The 27,485-nt window shown below is 46.1% G+C and overlaps 1 protein-coding gene across 1 annotated transcript in view; it reads right to left on the bottom strand.

Annotated features, from left to right (window-relative positions):
* Positions 1–27,485, bottom strand: part of LOC126095330 (zinc finger and BTB domain-containing protein 45-like) — a 559,429-nt gene that overhangs the window by 62,862 nt on the left and 469,082 nt on the right. Inside the window, exon 5 of the mRNA XM_049910136.1 lies at positions 1,523–2,230. Within this exon, the coding sequence (XP_049766093.1) occupies positions 1,523–2,230 (708 nt within the window). The remainder of the gene's footprint in view (positions 1–1,522; positions 2,231–27,485) is intronic.

Here is a 27,485-nt window from a genome sequence, read left to right as displayed (position 1 = left end):
CCCCATACCTTCTTTCCTCCCCCATCTCCTCAGCCCCTGGCATCTCCGCTCTCTCCTCTCCCTCTTCCCCCTCCTTTCTCCCCTTTTGGCAGGTCCCCGGACTCGCACACGTTAAGTGGACTTTAGCGCGTCGGAGATCATCGCCATCGGTTTTGTGTGTGTGCTGTCGTGTTTGCGCCTCAGTGTTTTTCGCCGCCCGCGCTCCATCGTTCACGTGTCGTCTCCGTCATCAATGTCCGTGTGCAGTGCCAACCGTTTCTTTAGGTGTCTTCGCGTGTGAACGGCTACGTGTTATTTATTTCTGTGTCTACTGTTCCCCCCCCCCCCCCCCCCACACACTTTGTTGTCTGTGTCTCCATTGTATCTTCTCTGAAGAGCAGCGTAGTGTGTTGCTACCAGTCCACCTTATTGTACGGTGTCAAATAACAAGACCCAAGACCGACCCCTGTGGCACTTCCAGTTTATATGGTCCTAGTCAAATTCACATTTTTTTCACGTTTGTTGACAGTGAAGGACAACATTCTGCTGCCCAAAGCGTCCCTGCACCGATGAGGCTATGATCGGTGTTGCAAGTGAACGTGTTACTAAAATGTAGACTTTCACAGCCGGAAATATCATTTCCATTATAATTATGCGGGCTGTTATGCCGTGGTCGGTTGATGAATTTTGTCTCAATTCCCAACGTTTCGTCTCCGACTGCGGGAGACATCTTCAATGGGGTCGATGGAAGGTCCAACACACCCACTGGCTCGCTACTGACTGCCGCTAAATTAGTTAAAAAAATTAACGGAATGAATAGGGAGGATCTTGAGGAAGCGGAATATTACCGTAATTTACAAGCCCACCAGGAAGATACAGGAATACCTTAAGCCTGCCAAGGACGCTCGCAAACCTTTGGAAAAAGCTGGAGTGTATAGGATCCCATGCAGTTGTAGTGAAGTTTATGTGGGTACAACTAAAAGAACTGTTTCTAAACGTTTGGAAGAGCACAAGGGAAATTGTTGAAGAGGAGAAACGGAACGATCAGCTTTCCAGCCAGGGAACCACAATATTCGTTTCGAGGAGACGCAAGTACTAGCGGCCACAAGCGGATACTACGAAAGGCTCTACAGGGAGGCAATCGAAATCGCTAAACACCCAAATAATTTCAACCGAAAGGAGGTGGGCGTGAAATTAAACGGTATATGGATGCCGGTGTTAAAGAAGATGTGTACCACCCGTCCACTACTGAGTGATGGCAACGGCGATCGACGGCGACGGACAGCGGCCAATTGGACTAACGTTTTCAAAACACGTGACGTCACACCGCGGCGCGGGAGCGCGCGCACACGTAATTTAGCGGCAGTCAGTAGCGAGCCAGTGGGTGTGTTGGACCTTCCATCGACCTACGGACCCCCTTGAAGATGTCTCCTGCAGTCGGAGACGAAACGTTGGGAATTGAGACAAAATTCATCAACCGACCACCGCATAACAGCCCGGATAATTATAATGGAAGTGTACGTGTACAGGTGGGGCCACGCACCTGTTCCGGGCCACCGTCTGAGGCCGTCCAGGGCTGGATGCGCCGGCGCGTGCCCGTGGCCCAGGGCGACACGGGGTCGGAGACGGGCACGAAGGCGGACGTGGGCGGCGGCAGCCAGGGCGGCGGGGGGCGGCAGTGGCGCAGCGACACGGCGTGCACAGGCGGGACCCGCACCAGCTGCGCCGCCGCCACGACCTGCGGGGGAGCGTGGGCAGCGGATGGCGGCGGGGGCGGCGGCGGTAGCGGAATCTGGCACGTCGGCGGCGGCGGTGTGGGAGGCCGGGCCGGAGGTATCTGCTGCGCGGAGTCAGTAGGTTGCGGAGGTGGCGGCGGCGGCGGCGGCGGCGGTGACGGCGAGGGGCACCGCAGTGGAGAAGGCGCTCTGGGGGGCGGCGCCGCGGGCTCCGGTGGCGACGTGGGGTTGGCGGCGGTGGCGGTCGCCGTCGCGGGGGCTGCGGCGGCGGGCTCGGCGGCGGCGGCGGCGGCGGGCTCGGCGGCGACCTCGCAGACGCGCAGCGCGGCCGACTGCAGCAGGCTGACCTCGAGGGCCTCCGCGGCGCGGAGGAAGCGCGACAGGTCGTGCGCCGGCACCTCCGCGCCGCCCGTGTACATGAGGTCGAGCAGGCGGCGCATGTCCTCGTGGCTGACGTCCTGCAGGATCACCGTCACCGACTCGCCCGCGCCGCACGGGTGGTCTAGCAGCACGCGCTGCAACACAGTCCGCACCGGCCGCGTCAGCGTCCAGCCTCAGTTGCTCACCGGAACAGTAGACAGGTGAGAAATAAACAGTATTTCTGTGGTAAGGAGTTAAGTGGTCTGAGGCACTGTTGTAGGAATATCGCACGTACAGATTGCCTAGAACGGGACCCAACTCTGTCACACAGCAGGAAAACGGTGGAGCTGCTGAACTATTCTGGCCCACCAGAGGATATACTCAAAAAAGCACGCGAGCTCCTTGACCTCCTGGGTCGTACGGTTCACCTGCAGTCAACAAGGAAGGTACTCCACTGCGGCCTATTGCTAGCGCTATTGGTACTCTTACCTAGAGGCTGGAAAAAACTTAACTGAGTTGATGACTCTCATAGTTGGCCTCTGCGAATGTCACATCAAAAACTCGCAGATGTTCACAAAGAAAATTAAACAGATTAAAGTTGGCCCAAACGATATTTTAGTCGGCCTCGACGTAACTTCACTATTTACAAACGTTCCTGTGGAGGACACACCGAAACTGTCGGCAGAGTATTTTCCACCTGAAACGAAAACTTTGTTCCGAGAAGTTATGACGACTTCCTGCTTCTAGTAAGACAGTAAATGGGTCCTCCGTTGTCTCCATCAGTGATCATCTTATTTGTGGTTGTTGTTGTGGTCTTCAGTCCTGAGACTGGTTTGATGCAGCTCTCCATGCTACTCTCCCCTGTGCAAGCTTCTTCATCTCCCAGTACTTACTGCAACCTACATCCTTCTGAATCTGCTTAGTATATTCATCTCTTGGTCTCCCTCTACGTTTTTTACCCTCCACGCTGCCCTCCAATGCTAAATTTGTGAGCCCTTGATGCCTCAGAACATCTCCTACCAACCGGTCCCTTCTTCTAGTCAAGTTGTGCCACAACCTTCTCTTCTCCCCAATTCTATTCAATACCTCCTCATTAGTTATGTGATCTACCCATCTAATATTCAGCGTTCTTTTGTAGCATCACATTTCCATCTTCTTCATGGGATATTTTCACGAACGTATATTAAATTTGACTCCCCTTCGACCATTTTATCGTTATGTTGACAACACATCTGTGTTTCGGCTACATGGAGTAGAAGCTCTTGATCATTTCAGTGAACATAGGTACAGTACTCATGGAGCTTTCATTTCGCTGTCGCATGGAAGGAAGGCTGCCATTCTTTACAAGACCTGGTACAACGGAAGTCGGATGGACGTCTCGGCCACTCCACGCACCGAGAGCCATCTTAGCGACCAGTGTTTTCGCCATCCAGTCCAGAAGACAGCTTCTCTAAAAACGCCAATACACACAGCAAAAACAGGATCTGACGAGCACCACTCGGATTCCGAAATTTATCACCTGAAGTACTTGTTCTGAACGTGTGGCTGTGATATGAAGCCAGAGATGTCCAAGAAAAGGAAACGTGCAAATGTTGAACATTCACGTGATGAGTCAACGATTGCATTCCTTTTGCTCTCCACAGCTACATCCAGCAAAATAGGCAGTCCTGAGAAGACACGATGTAGGAGCTATTTTTCGACCTGCTAAGACGATGACTGTGGTGTCACCGCCAGACACCACACTTGCTAGGTGGTAGCTTTAAATCGGCCGCGGTCCATTAGTACATGTCGGACCCGCGTGTCGCCACTGTCAGTAATTGCAGACCGAGCGCCACCACACGGCAGGTCTAGAGAGACGTACGAGCACTCAGCCCCAGTTGTACGGACGACTTTGCTAGCGACTACACTGACGAAGCCTTTCTCTCATTTGCCGAGAGATAGTTAGAATAGCCTTCAGCTAAGTCCATGGCTACGACCTAGCAAGGCGCCATTAACCATTTCTAGAGAGAGTCTCACTTGTATCATCAAGAATGCTGTATTTCAAATGATGGATTAAAGTTAAGTATTCCAGCAGCTACGTACTTTTCTTTATAGAATTCATTACGTATCCTGTTTCAGAGCTAACGCCAGCCGGCGTGTGTAAACGCGTGCCTTTCGGTTACCCGTCACTGTGGACTGGCTGTCTTGTCAGTCCACTACAATGACGAGGAACTACACCCTGTTAAGAACAGTCTCAGCCTCAGGATTCCTTGGATTTCAAAAGCCTTTTTGAGTGTGGGAGCAGTTAAAATGGTCAGTCGACTTGTATGGATCTACATCGTCCTGCAGAACACCAACGGTATATTGAAGCTCGAGTACCGAGAAATCTACAGTTGCTGAGGACAACCTCACAAACAAATACAAAATGCTATTTGACGAAGCGAAAGTTTTGTCCCAGCCTCCTACATACTGGTATTCTGCTCGAGTTTCATCTGCCTCCTGCACTCAGTCTGCCCGTGGCGTCTGTTTTAAGTAGTTGACGTTTTGTCTGTGCGTCGGAAAATGTTGAGTGTACAGAAAGAACAGCGTGTTAACATCAAATTTTGTTAAAACTAGGAAAATCTGCAAGTGAAACGTTTGTAATGTTACAACAAGTGTACGGCGATGATTGTTTATCGCGAACATAAGTGTTTGAGTGGTTTAAACGATTTAAAAATGGCCGCGAAGACACCAGTGATGACACTCGCACTGGCAGACCATTGTCAGCAAAAACTGATGCAAACATTGAAAAAATCGGTAAACTTGTTCGACAAGATCACTGCTCTGCTCTGATTGTTAAACGGCGATCTTGTCAAACAAGTTTACCGATTTTTTCCATGTTTGCATCAGTTTTTGCTGACAATGGTCTTCCAGAGCGAGTGTCATCACTGGTGTCTTCGCGGCCATCTTTAATTCGTTTTAACCACTCAAACACTTGTGTTCGCGATAAACAATCATCGCCGTACACTTGTTGTAACATTAAAAACGTTTCACTTGCACATTTTCCTAGTTTGAAACAAAATTTGATGTTAACACGCTGTTCTTTCTGTACACTCAACATTTTCCGACGCTCAGACAAAACGTCAACTACTTAAAACAGACGCCACGGGCAGACTGAGTGCAGGAGGCAGATGAAACTCGAGCAGTAGGCGGAGCGAGAGTCACGTGACAGGCCACGCGACTTTCAGCCTTATTGCATTCGTTTTATTGTTTCACCAGTACTAGTCCGCTTTTTTTCTAGCCACACCTCGTATTAATAGCGGCTTTGCATGAGTAATATAACTCGTCAATTACTTGATGGAATATCGATCCACTTTACCTACATGTACTGAATGCAGTAATTATTCCTTATGCTAAATAGAACATACGCAGTTGGATTTGCTGGCTGTGATTCATTGTGTTTAGATTCTCCATAAAGTCTGTGCCACTATCTCGAGAACGTCAGCAGACACTCTTCGAGTATCGGCAATCGGATTGGTATACTCAACAGCGACAGACAATTGCTCATGTTGTATCGACATATCCCGAAGGTGCCCAAACAGGTCATTTCGATGATATTCTGACAGCGACGAGTTCGTTTCCAGGTACCTCCCTTCGTGGAAGGACTGGTACAGAGTGCACTCAGCCTCGTGAGTCTGGCTGACGGGCTCCTAGACCGATTAGTGGTGCAGTTAATATAAAAGCTATATTGAACACTAATGTAGGTGGAGCAAAGTGTCGGATTCTGACTGGCTGACGCAAACTAACCTGTCTAGAGACGACAGAGATAGGAAAACAACAGTAGTTTCTGGACCCTCATGACGCAACACCCTCAATCGATAGGTCTGAATGCGCTAATGCACAACGTCGGTGAGACGTTGTGTATGCCTTGCCTTGCTGGATTGGAGCTGTGTCTCCCCCTCATGGATCAATTAGTGGCAGAGCTGCTTTAGGGAAAATGATTTGTGTGCTTCATGAAAGAAGTTCAGTATTGTGTTGTAAATGGGGAATGGTTATAGCAGTACAGATTAGACTTTAGCTGACTTCATTTATTCCTGACTGGGGTCTGTTGGCGACTCTGACGTTTTAGCAATTCCTGCTGATGTTGTGTACCTGCTATATGCAGAATGTTCAGTCACTCGTTGTGCAACAGGGCATAGTAGTGAAATTATAGGTTGGAGCATTATAACGCAGATCCTGGTTCGCTAGATTGCGAATGTGGTAGAATCGATACTCAAATACACAGCTCGATAACGGCACTACACACCCTGTAACAATACCAACAACTTACACTATAGCTGGGTGCTTGTCAGAGTGGGTATGTGGATGTAGACAATCGAAGCAGACGACGACAGCTGTGGTAATGTCTGAATGAGTATGTGTGGGTATGTGTACGAATTCGTCTTGGGATTGTAATATATGTACTGTTACATCCCGGCGCTATCTCTGCTCATAGCTCGAATCCACTGATGGCACTAATATTGCAATACCAAGAGTAATATGTAACAACGAAATGTTACTTCTTTCACGTACACACAGTTGTTAGATGTCTACGACATTAAGTGAAGCACACAAAGCTGCCACTTCTGGCGGTTTTTTCCTCCTTACACGATGGGGCACTGAAACGTAATGCCTCCCAATTTTAATTGTGAAGATTTTATAAAAGATTTTATACAGAAAAATCGTTAGTAACATTCCACATCTTTATTCTTCATGTCTTTATATTTGCAGCCACCTGCTGCTAGAGGACTGCCAACAGCAGTGTGTAAGATGGTGGTGTGTGTCTTAAATACATCTCTGCGAGAGAGACAGCGTGCTGTAATCGAGTTTCGAATAGTTCATCCACTCATGGAGCGCCGTCTCATTCGGCATGTCAGTGCCAGACCACACACGGGCCCTACGACATCTGTAACGACCCTAGGCCTTGGGTTCACTGTCATCTGTAACTCCAACCTGGCCTCATTCGATTTTCATCCGTTTTCAAAACGTGAAGAAAATTTTCGAGAACTACACTTTGATAGTGATAAAGTGGTGCAAACAGAGATGAGGCCGTGGCTCCATCAACAAAGTAAAACATTCAGCAGTCGCCATATCAGCAAGCAGGTCTGTCGTTGGGAGAAATGTTTTTGTTGCCAGGATACGTTGAGAAATAAATATGTGGAAATGTAGAATAAAGATGTAAAATGTTAAAACTTTTTCTTTTACTTAAAGAGATTTAAGAGTTTTCAGGTACAAAATGGAAGGCATTTCTTTTCATCACATCCTCGTAATTTGGAAATTATGAGAGGAACTAAGTGTTCATTCTTCTTCCTAAGGTAATCTCATGTGTAAATAATGACAGATCTTCATTCAAAGACAGGTCACAGACGCAAGAATAGCACAGTATTATACATGATAGTAGCTTTATCTAACACATTTCATTAGAATGTGTGTGTGTTTGGGTGGGTCGGTGGGTGGGTCCGTGTGTTAGAAATAATGTATTTATACTGTGCTGCAGTTACTTGCAAAGAGTATATTAAAGTTTCTTTTGTGTATACGCACAGGCATGAAGACCGCTTATTGTTTGTAGAACGTACTGGTGATGCCCAATTTTTCTCCACATCTTTGCCCACTTTTCTTCTGTCACTGCCTCTAAAACACGTCGTAATTGTGCAGCATGAGTTTGCGCATCAGAAAGTGGCGAACAGATCACTTTATCCTTGACGTAGCACCACAAAAGGTGGGGCGATACACCGTCTGGTTGAAACTCTGCCCATGAGCACATGCAGAAATCTATCCATATAACTTAATGACTTAAGCTACCGTTTGCAACAAACAGCACAGCTGTATGTAGCATATTCCTTCGAAATAAACCTGTATAATCAGGGAAAGGCATTATGGTCACCCTGTGTCGTCATCTCACTTACAGTCAATATTTAAGTGCAATTTCTGCATGACAAACACGCTGCATAATATTTCCTTAAATACACAATGAAGATGACATCGTCCAACCTTCTTTTGTGGAGTTATTCTGATATGCTAATGTTTTGCATCCCTCAGCATACAGAACGTTTAATACCAAGTTACTCAGAATCTTCACAGCGTTGCAATATTAACTGCCAACAGTTTACTGGAGGACATGGCGATAGCGTATTGCCCCTTAGAAGACCCTCAGTCCATATGGACTCTCAATACGCCCCGGGGGACAATAGGGTATCCCAACATGCGACGTGCGACTGACCCACTTGGCTCTGTTTCACGAAAGCCCTGTGGCGGCCATTCGAATGAACAAGGTGCTGCATGAGCTCCGAAATCCAAACTTAGGTACTGGACACATTCTTTTTTTCTGATATGATCACGCACTTGTGTTCGTTTCCTACAGACCTGAAGAGCAATACTTAAGTAAGTGAAAGAACAAGTTCTTCATCGCCATATTCATGTCAAGAACAATGTTTTGATTATACTGCTTAAGGAGTTATAATACTTTTAGCGAATATTACGAAACTGATTTGCTTTTTGCGAAACTGGCTTGAACCCGAATTTCCCACTTATCGTGGCCAATAGCCTTAACGTCTTTGGCTATCCGAACTCGCCTCCATGAGCAGTCCTAAATTACATATGTCGCGGAATGCGCAATCCTTGCACTCGCACATTTCTTGAGCCCTGCACAGAGAGACAAATATCTTATAGTCATTTTAGGCCAGTGAAGCATCAATAGATCATGTATGCTTACTATGTCTGTATGTATGCACCGTCTGTATCTTCTCTTTTCAATGCCTTCAGAGATGCATGCATGTGCTAGGAGGCGGCGCTGGATGCACAGGAAGTAAGGGCTGTGGGTAGAAGCTGTCCGTGGGTCGGCCACCGTTAGCATAGTGTCAGAGCTACCCACTCAATTTCAGCAGGTCCTGTTCGAGCGAGTGCAGTTGATGGTGGAAGAGTGTTTGGAAATTATTTGTAGTCTCTTTCGGTTTTTCGTCCTTCAGGCACAGTTGTGTTACAATCCCTCTTTTCTGGAAGATGAGTCATATTCCTGGGTCAGTTACGTAGTATGCTGGCTTGGGCTATGGATTAAGTGTTTTCTATTGTGTTGCCGTCGGAATGATCAGGTTTGTCCTTTGTGTGGTGGACTAGTAAAGTGGCTCCTAATTGGAGGGAGTTAATATGCCTTCCATGTATGACGACTTGTACGACCTTACTTGGTTTCAGTTTCAAGAGGGGTCCTTTCACACATATTGGTGCAGTATTTGGTGCTAGTGTGCAAGGTTTCCCAGGTATCTGGTCGGGAGTTCTTCCCTGATTGTCAGCACCAGGAGTTAAGATCTTTTAAGGTACTTTTTGTGTCAACTTGGCATGCATTAACCCATCAGTGAACTGTTGGATTCTGTTTCCATCGTGCCTAAATTGCGGACCTGATGTGTATTAAACGTCACTGACTGTGTAAAGTTATATGGCGGCATGGTACACTGTAGCCAAGTGAGATTAAGATTGTCTTAGTATATTCATGTTGTTTTATCGTGGACCGTGTACGTGTCCCCCTTGTTTACTGGCGGGGAAGCAGGCGTGAGTGTCAGAAGCGGGGAGGATGAGGAGGCAATGCTGCGTCTAACAGCATGGATGATTTTTCTGGTTGTAGAGAGTCATCGCGAAGACATGGCAAGGTGGACGTCGTGGACACCTGTCTGCTGTACACACTAGTATGGTCAAGCTGGTGGCAAGGACGGTCGACAGCGAGGTCAGACAGCTGCAGCAAAAGGAACCAGCCCCATCTTCCAGAGGCGAGTGCTGTCGCCACAGTGGATACGATGAACTAGCCTGTGACACGTCGCCAGGGGCTGGTTTGGTGTGCTGGCCAACGTGTCAAATGGTTCAAATGGCTCTGAGCACTATGGGACTTAACTACTGAGGTCATCAGTCCCCTAGAACTTAGAACTACTTAAACCTAACTAACCTAAGGACATCACACACATCCATGCCCGAAGCAGGATTCGAACCTGCGACCGTAGCGGTCACGCGGTTCCAGACTGTAGCGCCTAGAACCGCTCGGCCACAGCGGCCGGCACCAGCGTGTCGATCTGTGGGGTGCCAAAGGTGTTGGCAGCCAGAACGAGAGCTTTATCAGAATACTCAGCGAGGATTTCGTGAAGCAGAGTGCTGAGGTACTGTCGTCTGTGGGTCTCTACAGTATTCACAGGGTGCAGCTGTGTGGGCACAACAACCTGGTTGAGCGGTGTGTGTCCTTTACCAGCAATCGAGACGTAACAGAGAAAAGCCGTTATGCATATGACGTGACATAATGCGTAGGTGGTTTTGCAGTTGACAGCTTCTAGCTGGTGGTTTTATGGTTGATTTAATACACCATTTGGTATAAAAGTGGAGCACTGTATCTATGTGCTAGCAACAACTTGCTGCATGAAAGTCTGTCGTTGCAATGTGACAAGTTCTCATTTTTATTGATGGGACACAGTTGCGTGGTTGTGTGCAATGTGAGCAAGTACAGTACAATTGAACGGCATAATCCTTAAAATGTTTGTTTAAACAATACTGCGAGCGTGATTCAGTTGTGAAACCTGTGGACAATTAATGTGTTGTATAACATTGTCGAAGAACAGCGATTGTATTGTGATAAAATTACACTCCTGGAAATGGAAAAAAGAACACATTGACACCCGTGTGTCAGACCCACCATACTTGCTCCGGACACTGCGAGAGGGCTGTACAAGCAATGATCACACGCACGGCACAGCGGACACACCAGGAACCGCGGTGTTGGCCGTCGAATGGCGCTAGCTGCGCAGCATTTGTGCACCGCCGCCGTCAGTGTCAGTCAGTTTGCCGTGGCATACGGAGCTCCATCGCAGTCTTTAACACTGGTAGCATGCCGCGACAGCGTGGACGTGAACCGTATGTGCAGTTGACGGACTTTGAGCGAGGGAGTATAGTGGGCATGCGGGAGGCCGCGTGGACGTACCGCCGAATTGCTCAACACGTGGGGCGTGAGGTCTCCACAGTACATCGATGTTGTCGCCAGTGGTCGGCGGAAGGTGCACGTGTCCGTCGACCTGGGACCGGACCGCAGCGACGCACGGATGCACGCCAAGACCGTAGGATCCTACGCAGTGCCGTAGGGGACCGCACCGCCACTTCCCAGCAAATTAGGGACACTGTTGCTCCTGGGGTATCGGCGAGGACCATTCGCAACCGTCTCCATGAAGCTGGGCTACGGTCCCGCACACCGTTAGGCCGTCTTCCGCTCACGCCCCAACATCGTGCAGCCCGCCTCCAGCGGTGTCGCGACAGGCGTGAATGGAGGGACGAATGGAGACGTGTCGTCTTCAGCGATGAGAGTCGCTCCTGCCTTGGTGCCAATGATGGTCGTATGCGTGTTTGGCGCCGTGCAGGTGAGCGCCACAATCAGGACTGCATACGACCGAGGCACACAGGGCCAACACCCGGCATCATGGTGTGGGGATCGATCTCCTACACTGGCCGTACACCACTGGTGATCGTCGAGGGGACACTGAATAGTGCACGGTACATCCAAACCGTCATCGAACCCATCGTTCTACCATTCCTAGACCGGCAAGGGAACTTGCTGTTCCAACAGGACAATGCACGTCCGCATGTATCCCGTGCCACCCAACGTGCTCTAGAAGGTGCAAGTCAACTACCCTGGCCAGCAAGATCTCCGGATCTGTCCCCCATTGAGCATGTTTGGGACTGGATGAAGCGTCGTCTCACGCGGTCTGCACGTCCAGCACGAACGCTGGTCCAACTGAGGCGCCAGGTGGAAATGGCATGGCAAGCCGTTCCACAGGACTACATCCAGCATCTCTACGATCGTCTCCATGGGAGAATAGCGGCCTGCATTGCTGCGAAAGGTGGATATACACTGTACTAGTGCCGACATTGTGCATGCTCTGTTGCCTGTGTCTATGTGCCTGTGGTTCTGTCAGTGTGATCATGTGATGTATCTGACCCCAGGAATGTGTGAATAAAGTTTCCCCTTCCTGGGACAATGAATTCACGGTGTTCTTATTTCAATTTCCAGGAGTGTATTTAAAAGCAGTGTTGATGGCAGCCGATGTTAACTTCTGACCGGTGTCGGTCTTTTAACTGTGGGCCATGGCCGTAACCCAGATGGTGAAAATTTGGATGATAGCCTGTAATTAAAAGGTCGAGATGGCTGGATGGCCCCGCCACAACGCTCCAGGAGTTCTCATTTGGGGAGAGGTCTGGTCTACGGTAAGGTTAGACAAGCACAAAGTCCAGCAGTAAAAACTCTCCGTGTGCGGTCGGGCACTGCCTTGGTGAAATGTAAGCACAGGATGTCTTCTACACATCATCACTCCTGATTGTTGGGCCGTATGGCGGGCGACGAGCAAGTCTGTACCAAACCACTGTCTGGGGCGTCTTCATTCACGTCTTCGGCTTGCAATCTGACTGGTATAAGTAGAACAGTGATGAGTCCTGTTTCGAACTGAGCTCTGATGATTTAGCTTTTGTACAGGAAGACGCTAAGCACCGTTAAAAATATTGTATTCTCACTGTTATCCAAAAACGCGATCAACTGAAAGATTTTGCTTTTCTCTTCCTGAAAAAGTTAATGGTGAAAATGCAGCCTTCTGTCAATGAATATTCCCTATTACAAACTGAATAAGATCCAGCAGGAAATGTGTTATTTGCTTCATCGTGCGCCTTAGTAAGTGTGTTAATTGGATAGCTACATAAATATCACGTATCCCTAGGTCACACTAATTTTGGAATACATGTGTGAGGCAGTGATTACTTCTGTACCCCATAGCAAGACGATGATTTGTCCACTCACTGCTTGTTGCTCGCCATTACCCAACTGACGAGTGATCTCCCATCTCCTTGCTCACAGAGTATAGACCTATATCTCTGACGTCGATCTGTTGTAGAATTTTAGAACATGTTTTTTGCTCGAATATCATGTCGTTTTTGGAATCTCAGAATCTACTATGTAGGAATCAACATGGATTCCGGAAACAGCGATCGTGTGAGACCCAACTCGCTTTATTTGTTCATGAGACCCAGAAAATATTAGATACAGGCTGCCAGGTAGATGCTATTTTTCTTGACTTCCGGAAGGCGTTCGATACAGTTCCGCACTGTCGCCTGATAAACAAAGTAAGAGCCTACGGAACATCAGACCAGCTGTGTGGCTGGATTGAAGAGTTATAAGCAAACAGAACACAGCATGTTGTTATCAACGGAGAGACGTCTACAGACGTTAAAGTAACCTCTGGTGTGCCACAGGGGAGTGTTATGGGACCATTGCTTTTCACAATATATATAAATGACCTAGTAGATAGTGCCGGAAGTTCCATGCGGCTTTTCGCGGATGATGCTGTAGTATACAGAGAAGTTGCAGCGTTAGAAAATTGTAGCGAAATGCAGGAAGATCTGCAGCGGATAGGCACTTGGTGCAGGGAGTGGCAACTGACCCTTAACATAGACAAATGTAATGTATTGCGAATACATAGAAAGAAGGATCCTTTATTGTATGATTATATGATAGCGGAACAAACACTGGTAGCAGTTACTTCTGTAAAATATCTGGGAGTATCCGTGCGGAACGATTTGAAGTGGAATGATCATATAAAATTAATTGTTGGTAAGGCGGGTATCAGGTTGAGATTCATTGGGAGAGTCCTTAGAAAATGTAGTCCATCAACAAAGGAGGTGGCTTAAAACACTCGTTCGACCTATACTTGAGTATTGCTCATCAGTGTGGGATCCGTACCAGATCGGGTTGACGGAGGAGATAGAGAAGATCCAAAGAAGAGCGGCGCGTTTCGTCACAGGGTTATTTGGTAACCGTGATAGCGTTACGGAGATGTTTAACAAACTCAAGTGGCGGACTCTGCAAGAGAGGCGCTCTGCATCGCGGTGTAGCTTGCTCGCCAGGTTTCGAGAGGGTGCGTTTCTGGATGAGGTATCGAATATATTGCTTCCCCTACTTATACCTCCCGAGGAGATCACGAATGTAAAATTAGAGAGATTAGAGCGCGCACAGAGGCTTTCAGACAGTCGTTCTTCCCGCGAAGCATACGCGACTGCAACAGGAAAGGGAGGTAATGACAGTGGCACGTAAAATGCCCTCCGCCACACACCGTTGGGTGGCTTGCGGAGTATAAATGTAGATGTAGATGTAGATGTAGTTGACGCTGGAGGCAGGTGTTTCCCACTTCACGATGTATCCTACGGTATACTGTTGGCACAGAGCCACGTCATACGTCCAGTCCCTGTACCAACTCCGCGGTGGAATGTCCAGTGAGTCAGGCGTTGACATAACACGCTGGTTTTGCACGTCCTACCCATTCCATCCTAGAATGCCACAATGACAGCGACTACGAGGTCTCCCAGCGTACCGATGCTGACACAGCGAGCAATCCGATTCTCTGTGACGGTAGGTTACTCGTGATGTAAATCAGGCGTGCTCACCTACCTGCCAGTGTGGTGACAGCATCATTCTTTGCTGGGGAATGACCACACACGCACATTGCCAAGGTTGTTTCGACTACACTGTACAAGTTTCAAAGGAAATCTCTTACGCTTCCTCTGCACAGTCCTGATTGTTCCCCATTTTATTTACATATTTTTGGAGCATTGAAGTAAGAGATTTTATTTTTGCTTCGAGCGAAGAGGTACGCCCGTGAGTACAATCATGATTGTGTAGGAAATCGCAATCACTTTTCCATGAAGGCACTGACCGTCTTGTCTCCCAGTCGTATAAATATGGTAACAGTTATAGTGATTACTTTTAAAATAACGAACAGTTTACTTACTTTTATTCCTACCTGTCTCGTTTTCATTTCGCAAGCCGCCTTCCGGTTTATGAGGTCATTCGTAACTATTCTACTGGCTTCCAGAATTGCATTATCATGAAGGTGACATGCAACAGACATTAGACTGAAATGAAACGTTTGAACATGTAAATGATTACAATTTCAGTGCAGTCGCATAAAGTAAGGATGTATTATGCAGTCTACATTATTTTCCTTTTGCCTCCTTTACGCGCGGTTTGCCATCGCCATATGTCATCCATTACGTTTACGTAGCATAACTGTTAGTAGTTATCTTGCTGTGCCCTTTGTTAATTGCTACACAGAAATGTAGACTACCAATAAATGATTGGAGCGTGTGTCACCACGAGAAACTACTTACAAGCAATTACACCACCATAGTGAAAAACACAGCATCGTGCAGAATGTCCACACATCATGTACACGACGTACCCAGACAGCCATATTACACACACACACACACACACACACACACACAAACAAACACACACACACACAGAGAGAGAGAGAGAGAGAGAGAGAGAGAGAGAGAGAGAGAGACGGAGAAAAAACATCGCAGCACATAAATGAACGTTGGTAGGCGTATTTGTGGGTCTGAAAGATGATGTGTATTCAGATTTCAGTCCATTCGCGCTAGAGTGGTGTTAGCAGCACAGGTATGCAAATCAGGTTTGCCTTAACGCTGTAATGGTCGTGAGCATTAGTTACCTTTGTGATTGGACTGGTGAGTTGATGTTAGTCACGAAAGGCGACAAAGGCGCCATTCTCAGCACTTCACTGACTTATAACGAGGCTGTGTAATAGGGCTACAAGAAGCTGCATGTCCTTTCTGCGATATTAAAGATGGAATTGGCAGCCACTGAACATGATTGCTGTCAGAGGTTGTCGCGAGAATGCACGCTCGCTCACTCGCCCGCTAGACCTTGCTCCAGACGGAGACTGTGAGTGAAGACTGTAGTGTCCGGCCTACGACTCTGGCACATCGTGCTGCATCTACAGCTGCAGTTTGACCAGCAGGTGTCACCATGGTGAGACAAGGAATTGTTGCAAACCGGTTACTTCAAGAACAGCTCCGAGCCAGATGCTCTGCAGCACGTATTCCACTGACCCCCAACTATCACCATTTGCAAATTCAGTATGGTCAAGCGAGGGCATATTGTAGGGCAAGGTGGGAGTCTGTTGTGTTTTCTGTTGAGAGGGTTACAAGATGTGTTGGTTAGGAGGAGGCCAGTTTAGAGCCTACAACCAACCTGTCTCGGTACTAGACTCACCGGACCTACACCTGGAGTTATGGTCTGCAATGCGTTTTTTGTGATATAAGGAGTATAGATTTAAGTGTCAGGAAGTCATTTCTGAAAGTATTTGTATGGAGTGTAGCCATGTATGGAAGTGAAACATGGACGGTAAATAGTTTGGACAAGAAGAGAATAGAAGCTTTCGAAATGTGGTGCTACAGAAGAATGCTGAAGATTAGATGGGTAGATCACATAACTAATGAGGAAGTATTGAATAGGATTGGGGAGAAGACAAGTTTGTGGCACAACTTGGCCAGAAGAAGGGATCGGTTGGTAGGACATGTTCTGAGGCATCAAGGGATCACCAATTTAGTATTGGAGGGCAGCGTGGAGGGTAAAAATCGTAGGGGGAGACCAAGAGATGAATACACTAAGCAGATTCAGAAGGATGTAGGTTGCAGTAGGTACTGGGAGATGAAGAAGCTTGCACAGGATAGAGTAGCATGGAGAGCTGCATCAAACCAGTCTCAGGACTGAAGACCACAACAACAACAAGGAGCACACATGTGGTCATCCCACGCACCGTGACTGTAAACTTGTACGTCTCTCTGATGACTCGACCTGTTGCGCTGCCATTCATGAACAGCATTCCACGGGATGTTATTCAACAGAATAGCGCTCGTCCCCATACTACTGTTGTTCCTCAACTTGCTCCGCATCGTGTCGACATGATACCATGGCCAGCTCGTGCTCGAGCATCAGGTAGGTCACGAATCGAGCAGGTATATGACGTCATTGGACGACAACTCCAGTGTTTATCCACAGCCAGCGTTTACCACCCCTCTATTGACCGACCAACTACAACAGGCATGGAACTTCAGGCCACAAACTGACATCCGACGCAACACAGTGCTTGCACAATTGTATTCAACATTCCGGCGGTTCCACCGGTTGATAATGTGTAAGCATGTCACATTTGTACATCTACGTATACACAATGAGATCAAAAGTATCCGGGCACCTCGCTGAAAATGACTTACAAGTTTTTGACGACCTCCTTCGGTAATACTACAATTCAATATGGCGTTGGTCCACCCTTAGCCTTGATGAGAGCTTCCTCTCTCGCAAACATACGTTCAGTCAGGTGCTGGAAGTTTTCTTGGGGAATGGCAGCCCATTCTCCACGCAGTGCTGCACTGAGGAGAGAGATCGATGCCTGGCACGAAGTCGGCGTTCCAAACGTCCCAAACGTGTCCTATAGGATTCAGGTCAGGACTCTATGCAGGCCAGTCCATTACAAGGATGTTATTGTCGTGTAGCCACTCCACTACAGGCCGTGGATTATGAACCGGTGTTCGATCGTGTTAAAAAATGCCATCGCCATCCCAGAATTGCTCTTCAACAGTGGGAAGCAAGAAGGAGCTTGAAACATCAATGTAGACCTGTGCTGTGATAATTCCACGCAACGCAACAAGGGGCGCAAGCCGCTTCCATGAAAAACACGACGACACCATAGCAGCACCGGCTCCGAATATTACAGTTGGCAGTACACACGCTGGTAGATGACGTTCAACGGGCGTTCGCCATACCCGCACCCTGCCATCGGATCGCCACATTGTGAACCGTGATTCGTTACCCCACACAAGGTTTTTTCACTGTTCAATCGTCCAATTTTTACAATCCTTACACCAAGCGAGGCGTCGTTCGCCATTTACCGACGTGATGTGTGGCTTATGAGCAGCCGCTCGACCTTGAACAAGTTTTCTCACTTCCCGCCTAACTGTCATAGTACTTGCAGTGGATGCTGATGCAGTTTTGGAATTCCTCTGGGTTGATCTGGAAAGATGTCTGCCTATTTCGTATTAGGACCCTATTCAACTGCCGGCGGTCTCAAATGGCTCTAAGCACTATGGGACTTAACATCTGAGGTCATCAGTCCCTTTGACTTAGAACTACTTAAACCTAACTAACCTAAGGACATCACACGCATCCATGCCTGAGGCAGGATTCGAAGCTGCGACAGTAGCAGCTGCGGGCTCCGGACTGAAGCGCCTAGAACCGCTCGGCCACAGTGGCCGGCGCCGGCGGTCTCTGTAAGTCAACAGACGAGGTCGGCCTGTACGCTTTTGCGCTGTACGTGTCCCTTCGCGCGTCCACTTCACTTTTTTTTTTTTTTTTTGGTCATCAGTCTACTGACTGGTTTGATCCGGCCCGCCACGAATTCCTTTCCTGTGCTAACCTCTTCATCTCAGAGTAGCACTTGCAACCTACGTCCTCAATTATTTGCTTGACGTATTCCAATCTCTGTCTTCCTCTACAGTTTTTGCCCTCTACAGCTCCCTCTAGTACCATGGAAGTCATTCCCTCATGTCTTAGCAGATGTCCTATCATTCTGTCCCTTCTCCTTATCAGTGTTTTCCACATATTCCTTTCCTCTCCGATTCTGCGTAGAACCTCCTCATTTCTTACCTTATCAGTCCACCTAATTTTCAACATTCGTCTATAGCACCACATCTCAAATGCTTCGATTCTCTTCTGTTCCGGTTTTCCCACAGTCCATGTTTCACTACCATACAATGCTGTACTCCAGACGTACATCCTCATAAATTTCTTCCTCAAATTAAGGCCGGTATTTGATATTAGTAGATTTCTCTTGGCCAGAAATGCCTTTTTTGCCGTAGCGAGTCTGCTTTTGAGGTCCTCCTTGCTCCGTACGTCATTGGTTATTTTACTGCCTAGGTAGCAGAATTCCTTAACTTCATTAACTTCGTGACCATCAATCCTGATGTTAAGTTTCTCGCTGTTCTCATTTCTACTACTTCTCATTACCTTAGTCTTTCTCCGATTTACTCTCAAACTATACTGCGTACTCATTAGACTGTTCATTCCGTTCAGCAGATCATTTAATTCTTCTTCACTTTCACTCAGGATAGCAATGTCATCAGCGAATCGTATCATTGATATCCTTCCACCTTGTATTTTAATTCCACTCCTGAACCTTTCTTTTATTTCCATCATTGCGTCCTCGATGTACAGATTGAAGAGTAGGGGCGAAAGGCTACAGCCTTGTCTTACACCCTTCTTAATACGAGCACTTCGTTCTTGATCGTCCGCTCTTATTATTCCCTCGTGGTTGTTGTACATATTGTATATGACCCATCTCTCCCTGTAGCTTACCCCTACTTTTTTCAGAATCTCGAGCAGCTTGCACCATTTTATATTGTCGAACGCTTTTTCCAGGTCGACAAATCCTATGAAAGTGTCTCGATTTTTCTTTAGCCTTGCTTCCATTAATAGCCGTAACGTCAGAATTGCCTCTCTCGTCGCTTTACTTTTCCTAAAGCCAAACTGATCGTCACCTAGCGCATTCTCAATTTTCTCTTCCATTCTTCTGTATATTATTCTTGTAAGCAGCTTCGATACATGAGCTGTTAAGCTGATTGTGCGATAATTCTCGCACTTGTCAGCTCTTGCCGTCTTCGGAATTGTGTGGATGATGCTTTTCCGAAAGTCAGATGGTATATCGCCAGACTCATATATTCTACACACCAACGTGAATAGTCGTTTTGTTGCCACTTCCCCCTGATTTGACTATCACATCGGAAACAGTGGAGTGAGGGATGTTTAGGAGTGTGGAAATCTAGCGTACAGACGGATTACACAAGTGGCACCCAATCACCTGACCACGGTTGAAGTCCGCGAGCTGCGCGGAGCGCCCCATTCTGCTCTCTCACGATGTCTAGTGACTAGTGAGATCGCTGATAAGGAGTGCCTGGCAGTAGGTGGCAGCACAATGCCCCTAATATGGAGTGTCTGAATAGTCACTGTGTATGCTCCGCAAGCCACCGCATGGTGCATGGCGGAGGGTACGCTGTGTCATTACCAGTCGTTTCCTTCCCTGTTCCAGTCGGAGATAGGGATAAACGAATGTCTATATGCCTCCACATGAACCATAATCTCTCCTTTCTTATTTTCGTGGTCCATACGCGAAATATACGCTGGCTGCAGTAGGATTGTTCTGCATTCAGCTTCAAAGGCCGGTTCTCTAAATCTCCTCAGTTGTGTTCTTTGAAATCAGTATCTTCTCCCTTCCAGGGATTGCCACTTTGTAAGTAGGCTGTTTATATTTTCTTATTGGTAACGCCGCCGCCACGTAGCGCTCTCTATATGAAAATCACTGGCTGTGCTGTGTGCAGTCTGTGGCTAGTTTGCATTGTTGTCTGCCATTGTAGTGTTGGGCAGCGGCAGCTGGATGTGAACAGCGCGTAGCGTTGCGCAGTTGGAGGTGAGCCGCCAGCAGTGGTGGATGTGGGGAGAGAAATGGCGGAGTTTTGAAATTTGTAAAAGTGGATGTCATGAGCTGCTGTATATATTATGACTTTTGATGACTATTAAGGTAAATACATTGTTTGTTCTCTATTAAAATCTTTCATTTGCTAACTATGCCTATCTATAGTTAGTGCGTTCAGTAGTTTGAATCTTTTATTTAGCTGGCAGTAGTGACGCTCGCTGTATTGCAGTAGTTCGAGTAACGAAGATTTTTGTGAGGTAAGTGATTTGTGAAAGGTATAGGTTAATGTTAGTCAGGGCCACTGTTTTGTAGGGATTTTTGAAAGTAAGATTGCGTTGCGCTAAAAATATTGTGTGTCAGTTTAAGCACAGTCTTGTATAATTTTTCTAAGGGGACGTTTCAACTTGAGTTCACGAAACATAGCCGTAACACTTATATTATGATGAAGCTAGCAGCTCGCCTCTGAACTGCAACGATGTTTTCTTTCAATCTGACCTGGGGCGGATCCCAAACACCCGAGTAGTTTCTCGAACAGGGCGACCTAGTGTCCTATATGTGGTCTCATTTACAGCTCGATCACACTTTCTTAAAATTCTCCCGATAAAGAGAGGTCGACCGTTCTCTCTTCCTACCACTATCCTCAGGTGGCCGTTCCACTTCACATCGCTTCGCATCGTTACGCCCGATATTTAAACGACGAGATTGTACGAAGCTGGAAACTACTTATGCTGTATTCGAACATTAGGGGTTTATTTTTCCTACTCATACGCATAAAGAAAGCAGGTGATGACAGATGTGAAAATTACCGAACAATCAGTTTAATAAGCCACAGCTGCAAAATACTAACACGAATTCTTTACAGACGAATGGAAAAACTTGTAGAAGCTGACCTCGGGGATGATCAGTTTGGATTCCGTAGAAATACTGGAACACGTGAGGCAATACTGACCTTACGACTTATCTTAGAAGAAAGAATAAGGAAAGGCAAACCTACGTTTCTAGCATTTGTAGACTTAGAGAAAGCTTTTGACAATGTTGACTGGAATACTCTCTTTCAAATTCTAAAGGTGGCAGGGGTAAAATACAGGGAGCGAAAGGCTATTTACAATTTGTACAGAACCCAGATGGCAGTTATAAGAGTCGAGGGACATGAAAGGGAAGCAGTGGTTGGGAAGGGAGTAAGACAGGGTTGTAGCCTCTCCCCGATGTTATTCAATCTGTATATTGAGCAAGCAGTAAAGGAAACAAAAGAAAAATTCGGGGTAGGTATTAAAATCCATGGAGAAGAAATAAAAACTTTGAGGTTCGCCGATGACATTGTAATTCTTTCAGAGACAGCAAAGGACTTGGAAGAGCAGTTGAACGGAATGGATGATGTCTTGAAGGGAGGATATAAGATGAACATCAACAAACGCAAAACGACGATAATGGAATGTAGTCGAATTAAGTCGGGTGATGTTGAGGGTATTAGAGTAGGAAATGAGACACTTAAAGTAGTAAAGGAGTTTTGCTATTTGGGGAGCAAAATAACTGATGATGGTCGAAGTAGAGAGGATATAAAATGTAGACTGGCAATGGCAAGGAAAGCGTTTCTGAAGAAGAGAAATATGTTAACATCGAGTATAGATTTAAGTGTCAGGAAGTCATTTCTGAAGGTATTTGTATGGAGTGTAGCCATGTATGGAAGTGAAACATGGACGGTAAATAGTTTGGACAAGAAGAGAATAGAAGCTTTCGAAATGTGGTGCTACAGAAGAATGCTGAAGATTAGATGGGTAGACCACATAGCTAATGAGGAAGTATTGAGTAGGATTGGGGAGAAGACAAGTTTGTGGCACAACTTGACCAGAAGAAGGGATCGGTTGGTAGGACATGTTCTGAAGCATCAAGGTATCACCAATTTGGTATTGGAGGGCAGCGTGGAGGGTAAAAATCGTAGGGGGAGACCAAGAGATGAATACACTAAGCAGATTCAGAAGGCTGTAGGTTGCAGTAGGTACTGGGAGATGAAGAAGCTTGCACAGGATAGAATAGCATGGAGAGCTGCATTAAACCAGTCTCAGGACTGAAGACCACAACAACAACAACACTCATACGCATTAACTTACAGTTTTCTTCATTTAGAGACAGCTTCCATTCATCACACTGACTAGAGATTTTGTCTAGATCATCTTGTATCATCACTGATGTTCGATACCTTCCCGTACTCCACAGCATCATCAGCGAACAACTGAAGATTGCTGCCCACACTGTCCGTCAGATCATTTATATATATGGAAAATAGAAAAGGTCCAGGGGCACCCCTGCCTCCGACGAACATTTCCCGTCGAGGACAATATACCAGGTTCTATCGCTTAAGAAGTCTTCGAGCCACTCAATTATCTGGGAGCCGATTCCGCACGACCGTACCTTCGTTAACAATCCGCAGGGGGGTTCCGTATGGAATGCTTTTCGGAAATCTAGAAACATGGAATCTACCTGTCTCCCTTCATCCATAGTTTGCAGTTACCATATGAGGAGAAAGCAAGCTGGGTTTCGCATGATCGATACTGTCTAAAGCCGTGCTCATACGTGGACATGCCCTTTTCGGTCTCTAGGAAATTTACAGTATTAGAACTCAGAATATGCTCTAGAATTCTGCAGCAAACCGACGTTAAAGACATCGGTCTGTAATTTAGCGGGTCCGTTGTTTTACCCTTTTTCCAGTCGATTGGCTCTTTGGAGATACGGGAAGATTTCAATTAGATTACATCATGGTCAGACAGAGATTCCGAAATCAGATACTGGATTGTAAGGCGTACCCAGGAGCAGATATAAACTCAGATCACAATATAGTAGTGATGAAGAGTAGGCTGAAGTTCAAGACATTAGTCAGGAAGAATCAAAACGCAAAGAAGTGGGATACGGAAGTACTAAGGAATGACGAGATACGAATGAAGTTCTCTAAAGCTATAGAAACAGCAATAAGGAATAGCGCAGTGGGCAGTACAGTTGAAGAGGAATGGACATCTCTAAAACGGGCCATCACAGAAGTTGTGAAGGAAAACATCGGTACAAAGAAGGTAGCTGCGAAGAAACCATGGGTAACAGAAGAAATACTTCAGTTGATTGCTGAAGTGAGGAAGTCAGGAATACAGAAATACAAGTCGCTGAGGAATGAAATAAATAGGAAGTGCAGGGAAGCTAAGACGAAATGGCTGCAGGCAAAATGTGAAGACATCGAAAAAGATATGATTGTCGGAAGGACAGACTCAGCATACAGGAAAGTCAAAACAACCTTTGGTGACAATAAAAGCAACGTTGGTAACGTTAAGAGTGCAACGCGAATTCTATTGTCAAGTGCAGAGGAGAGAGCAGATAGGTGGAAAGAATACATTGAAAGCCTCTATGAGGGTGAAGATTTGTCTGATGTGACAGAAGAAGAAACAGGAGTCGATTTAGAAGAGATAGGGGATCCAGTATTAGAATCGGAATTTAAAAGAGCTTTGGAGGACTTACGGTCAAATAAGGCAGAAGGGATAGATAACATTCCATCATAATTTCTAAAATCATTGGGGGAAGCGGCAACAAAACGACTATTCACGTTGGTGTGTAGAAAATATGAGTCTGGCGTTATACCATCTGACTTTCGGAAAAGCATCATCCACACAATTCCGAAGACGGTAAGAGCTGACAAGTGCGAGAATTATCGCACAATCAGCTTAACAGCTCATGCATCGAAGCTACTTACAAGAATAATATACAGAAGAATGGAAAAGAAAATTGAGAATGCGCTGCCCGCATCTCGTTCTCGCTTCCCACGCCCGGGTTCCCGGGTTCGATTCCCGGCGGGGTCAGGGATTTTCTCTGCCTCGTGATGGCTGGGTGTTGTGTGCTGTCCTTAGGTTAGTTAGGTTTAAGTAGTTCTAAGTTCTAGGGGACTTATGACCACAGCAGTTGAGTCCCATAGTGCTAAGAGCCATTTGAACCATTTGAGAATGCGCTAGGTGACGATCAGTTTGACTTTCGGAAAAGTAAAGGGACGAGAGAGGCAATTCTGACGTTACGGCTAATAATGGAAGCAAGGCTAAAGAAAAATCAAGACACTTTCATAGGGTTTGTCGACCTGGAAAAAGCGTTCGACAATATAAAATGGTGCAAGCTGTTCGAGATTCTGAAAAAAGTAGGGGTAAGCTATAGGGAGAGACGGGTCATATACAATATGTACAAGAACCAAGAGGGAATAATAAGAGTGGACGATCAAGAACGAAGTGCTCGTATTAAGAAGGGTGTAAGACAACGCTCTAGCCTTTCGCCCCTACTCTTCAATCTGTACATCGAGGAAGCAATGATGGAAATAAAAGAAAGGTTCAGGAGTGGAATTAAAATACAAGGTGAAAGGATATCAATGATACGATTCGCTGATGACATTGCTATCCTGAGTGAAAGTGAAGAAGAATTAAGTGATCTGCTGGACGGAATGAACAGTCTAATGGGTACACAGTATGGTTTGAGAGTAAATCGGAGAAAGACGAAGGTAATGAGAAGTAGTAGAAATGAGAACAGTGAGAAACTTAACATCAGGATTGATGGTCATGAAGTCAAAGAAGTTAAGGAATTCTGCTACCTAGGCAGTAAAATAACCAATGACGGACGGAGCAAGGAGGACATCAAAAGCAGACTCGCTATGGCAAAAAAGGCATTTCTGGCCAAGAGAAGTCTACTAATATCAAATACCGGCCTTAATTTGAGGAAGAAATTTCTGAGGATATACGTATGGAGTACAGCATTGTATGGTAGTGAAATATGGACTGTGGGAAAACTGCAACAGAAGAGAATCGAAGCATTTGAGATGTGGTGCTATAGACGAATGTTGAAAATTAGGTGGACTGATAAGGTAAGGAATGAGTAGGTTCTACGCAGAATCGGAGAGGAAAGGAATATATGGAAAACACTGATAAGAAGAAGGGACAGGATGATAGGACATCTGCTAAGACATGAGGGAATGACTGTCATGGTACAAGAGGGAGCTGTAGAGGGCAAAAACTGTAGAGGAAGACTGAGATTGGAATACGTCAAGCAAATAATTGAGGACGTAGGTTTCAAGTGCTACTCTGAGATGAAGAGGTTAGCACAGGAAAAGAATTCGTGGCGGGCCGCATCAAACCAGTCAGTAGACTGATGACCAAAAAAAAAAAAAAAAAAAAAAAGTAATGTCTCTTTGCGCTGGTGGAGAGTTTCGCGATAAACGTAATCTAAATAAGTGAAAAAAATGGCTCTGAATACTATGGGACTTAACATCTGTGGTCATCAGTCCCCTAGAACTTAGAACTACTTAAACCTAACTAACCTAAGGACATCACACACATCCATGCCCGAGGCAGGATTCGAACCTGTGACCGTAGCAGTCGCGCTAAATAAGTGACCAATGACGTAGACTACTCTTTGTAAAAACGAATTGGGATTCCATCCGGATCTGGAGAGTTATCTCTTTTCAACTCTTTCAGTTGTTTCCGTAGGCCAGGGTTACGTATTACTATGTCATTTATACGGGACTCTGTGCAATGGTCAAACGGCGATACGTTTGTACGATTCTCCTGCGTGAACGGTTTCTTGAACGTGGAATTCAAAGCTTCGGCCTTCCTTTTGCTATCTTTTACTACAAAAACAGAATGATTAATGAGTGACTGGATAGTAGCCTTAGACCCGTTTAGCAGTTATACACGAGACCAGAATTTTTTCGGATTTTCCCACAGATCATTAGCCAAGGAATGACGGAGGTAGCTGTCGTATGCTTCGCGCACAGCTTTTTTCACAAACACACGAATCTCTACTAATATTTTTCTGCCGTCATTTACAGGTCCTCTTTTGAGCCGAGAGTGCAACAGTCTTTGCTTCCTCAGCATTCTCCGTATTTCATTATTAAACAATGATGAGTCTTTTCAGTCCTTAGTCCACCTATTAAGCACATACTTTTCCCGAGAACAATTTACAGTCTTTTTAAACTTTGTCCGTAATTCCTCTAGGTCCGTTATTCTGAAACTAAATGTGCGCAGTTGACTGTGTATGTGAGATGCTAACAGCTGTTAGTCTGCTCTTTCTAGCAAAACCATCTCCTAGCCCTCTTGACTGATTTATTAACTTCCGTAACCATAGCCGTTATGATGATATCATAATCACCGATCTCCGTCTCTATACTGACGCCATCGATAAGGTCTGACCTGTTTGTTGCTACAAGGTCCAAGGTATTTCCATTGCGTATGGGTTGCCGAGCCAGCTGCTCAAAACAGTTTTCCAAAAACGGGTTCAAAAGTACTTCACAAGACTGTCTGTCTGTACCGCCTGCAATGAATCCATGAACATCCCAGTCTGCATTCAGTAGGTCAAAATCGCTACCAACTGGTTTTGCACAATCAAGGGTATTTATGCACAACTGACCGTATACTTTTTCAGAATCGCTCTAGGACTGTCACAGCGGAATCGGTCGGTAAAAACATCCAACCATTAACTCGGTTTCACCTAGGCCAATTATGCGTGACCAGGCAACTTCACTATCACACTCAAATTCAACCTCAATAGACAGGAATGGTTTGTCTCACGCTTACATAAAGGTGTGACCTTGCAAAGTTAATCACTAAGATATGTTACCTATACAAATGTATTCACGAAATTTCTTTGCTGTACATCAGTTATTTTTAGGTGTTGCGACTTTTTTCCGCTAGTGCATTTAAATTTCTGGATACATTTGATTATAGTTACTCTTTTGTATTGATGTTGTTGTTGTGGTCTTCAGTCCTGAGACTGGTTTGATGCAGCTCTCCATGCTACTCTATCCTGTGCAAGCCTCTTCATCTCCCAGTATCTACTGCAACCTACATCCTTCTGAATCTGCTTAGTGTATTCATCTCTTGGTCTCCCTCTACGATTTTTACCCTCCACACTGCCCTCCAATGCTAAATTTGTGATCCCTTGATGCCTCAAAACATGTCCTACCAACCGATCCCTTCTTCTAGTCAAGTTGTGCCACAAACTTCTCTTCTCCCCAATCCTATTCAATACCTCCTCATTAGTTACGTGATCCACCCACCTTATCTTCAGC

Source organism: Schistocerca cancellata, chromosome 8 (genome assembly GCF_023864275.1).
Source record: "Schistocerca cancellata isolate TAMUIC-IGC-003103 chromosome 8, iqSchCanc2.1, whole genome shotgun sequence".
NCBI classification, from domain to species: Eukaryota; Metazoa; Arthropoda; class Insecta; order Orthoptera; family Acrididae; genus Schistocerca; species Schistocerca cancellata.
This window is presented reverse-complemented; position numbering and strand designations above follow the sequence as displayed.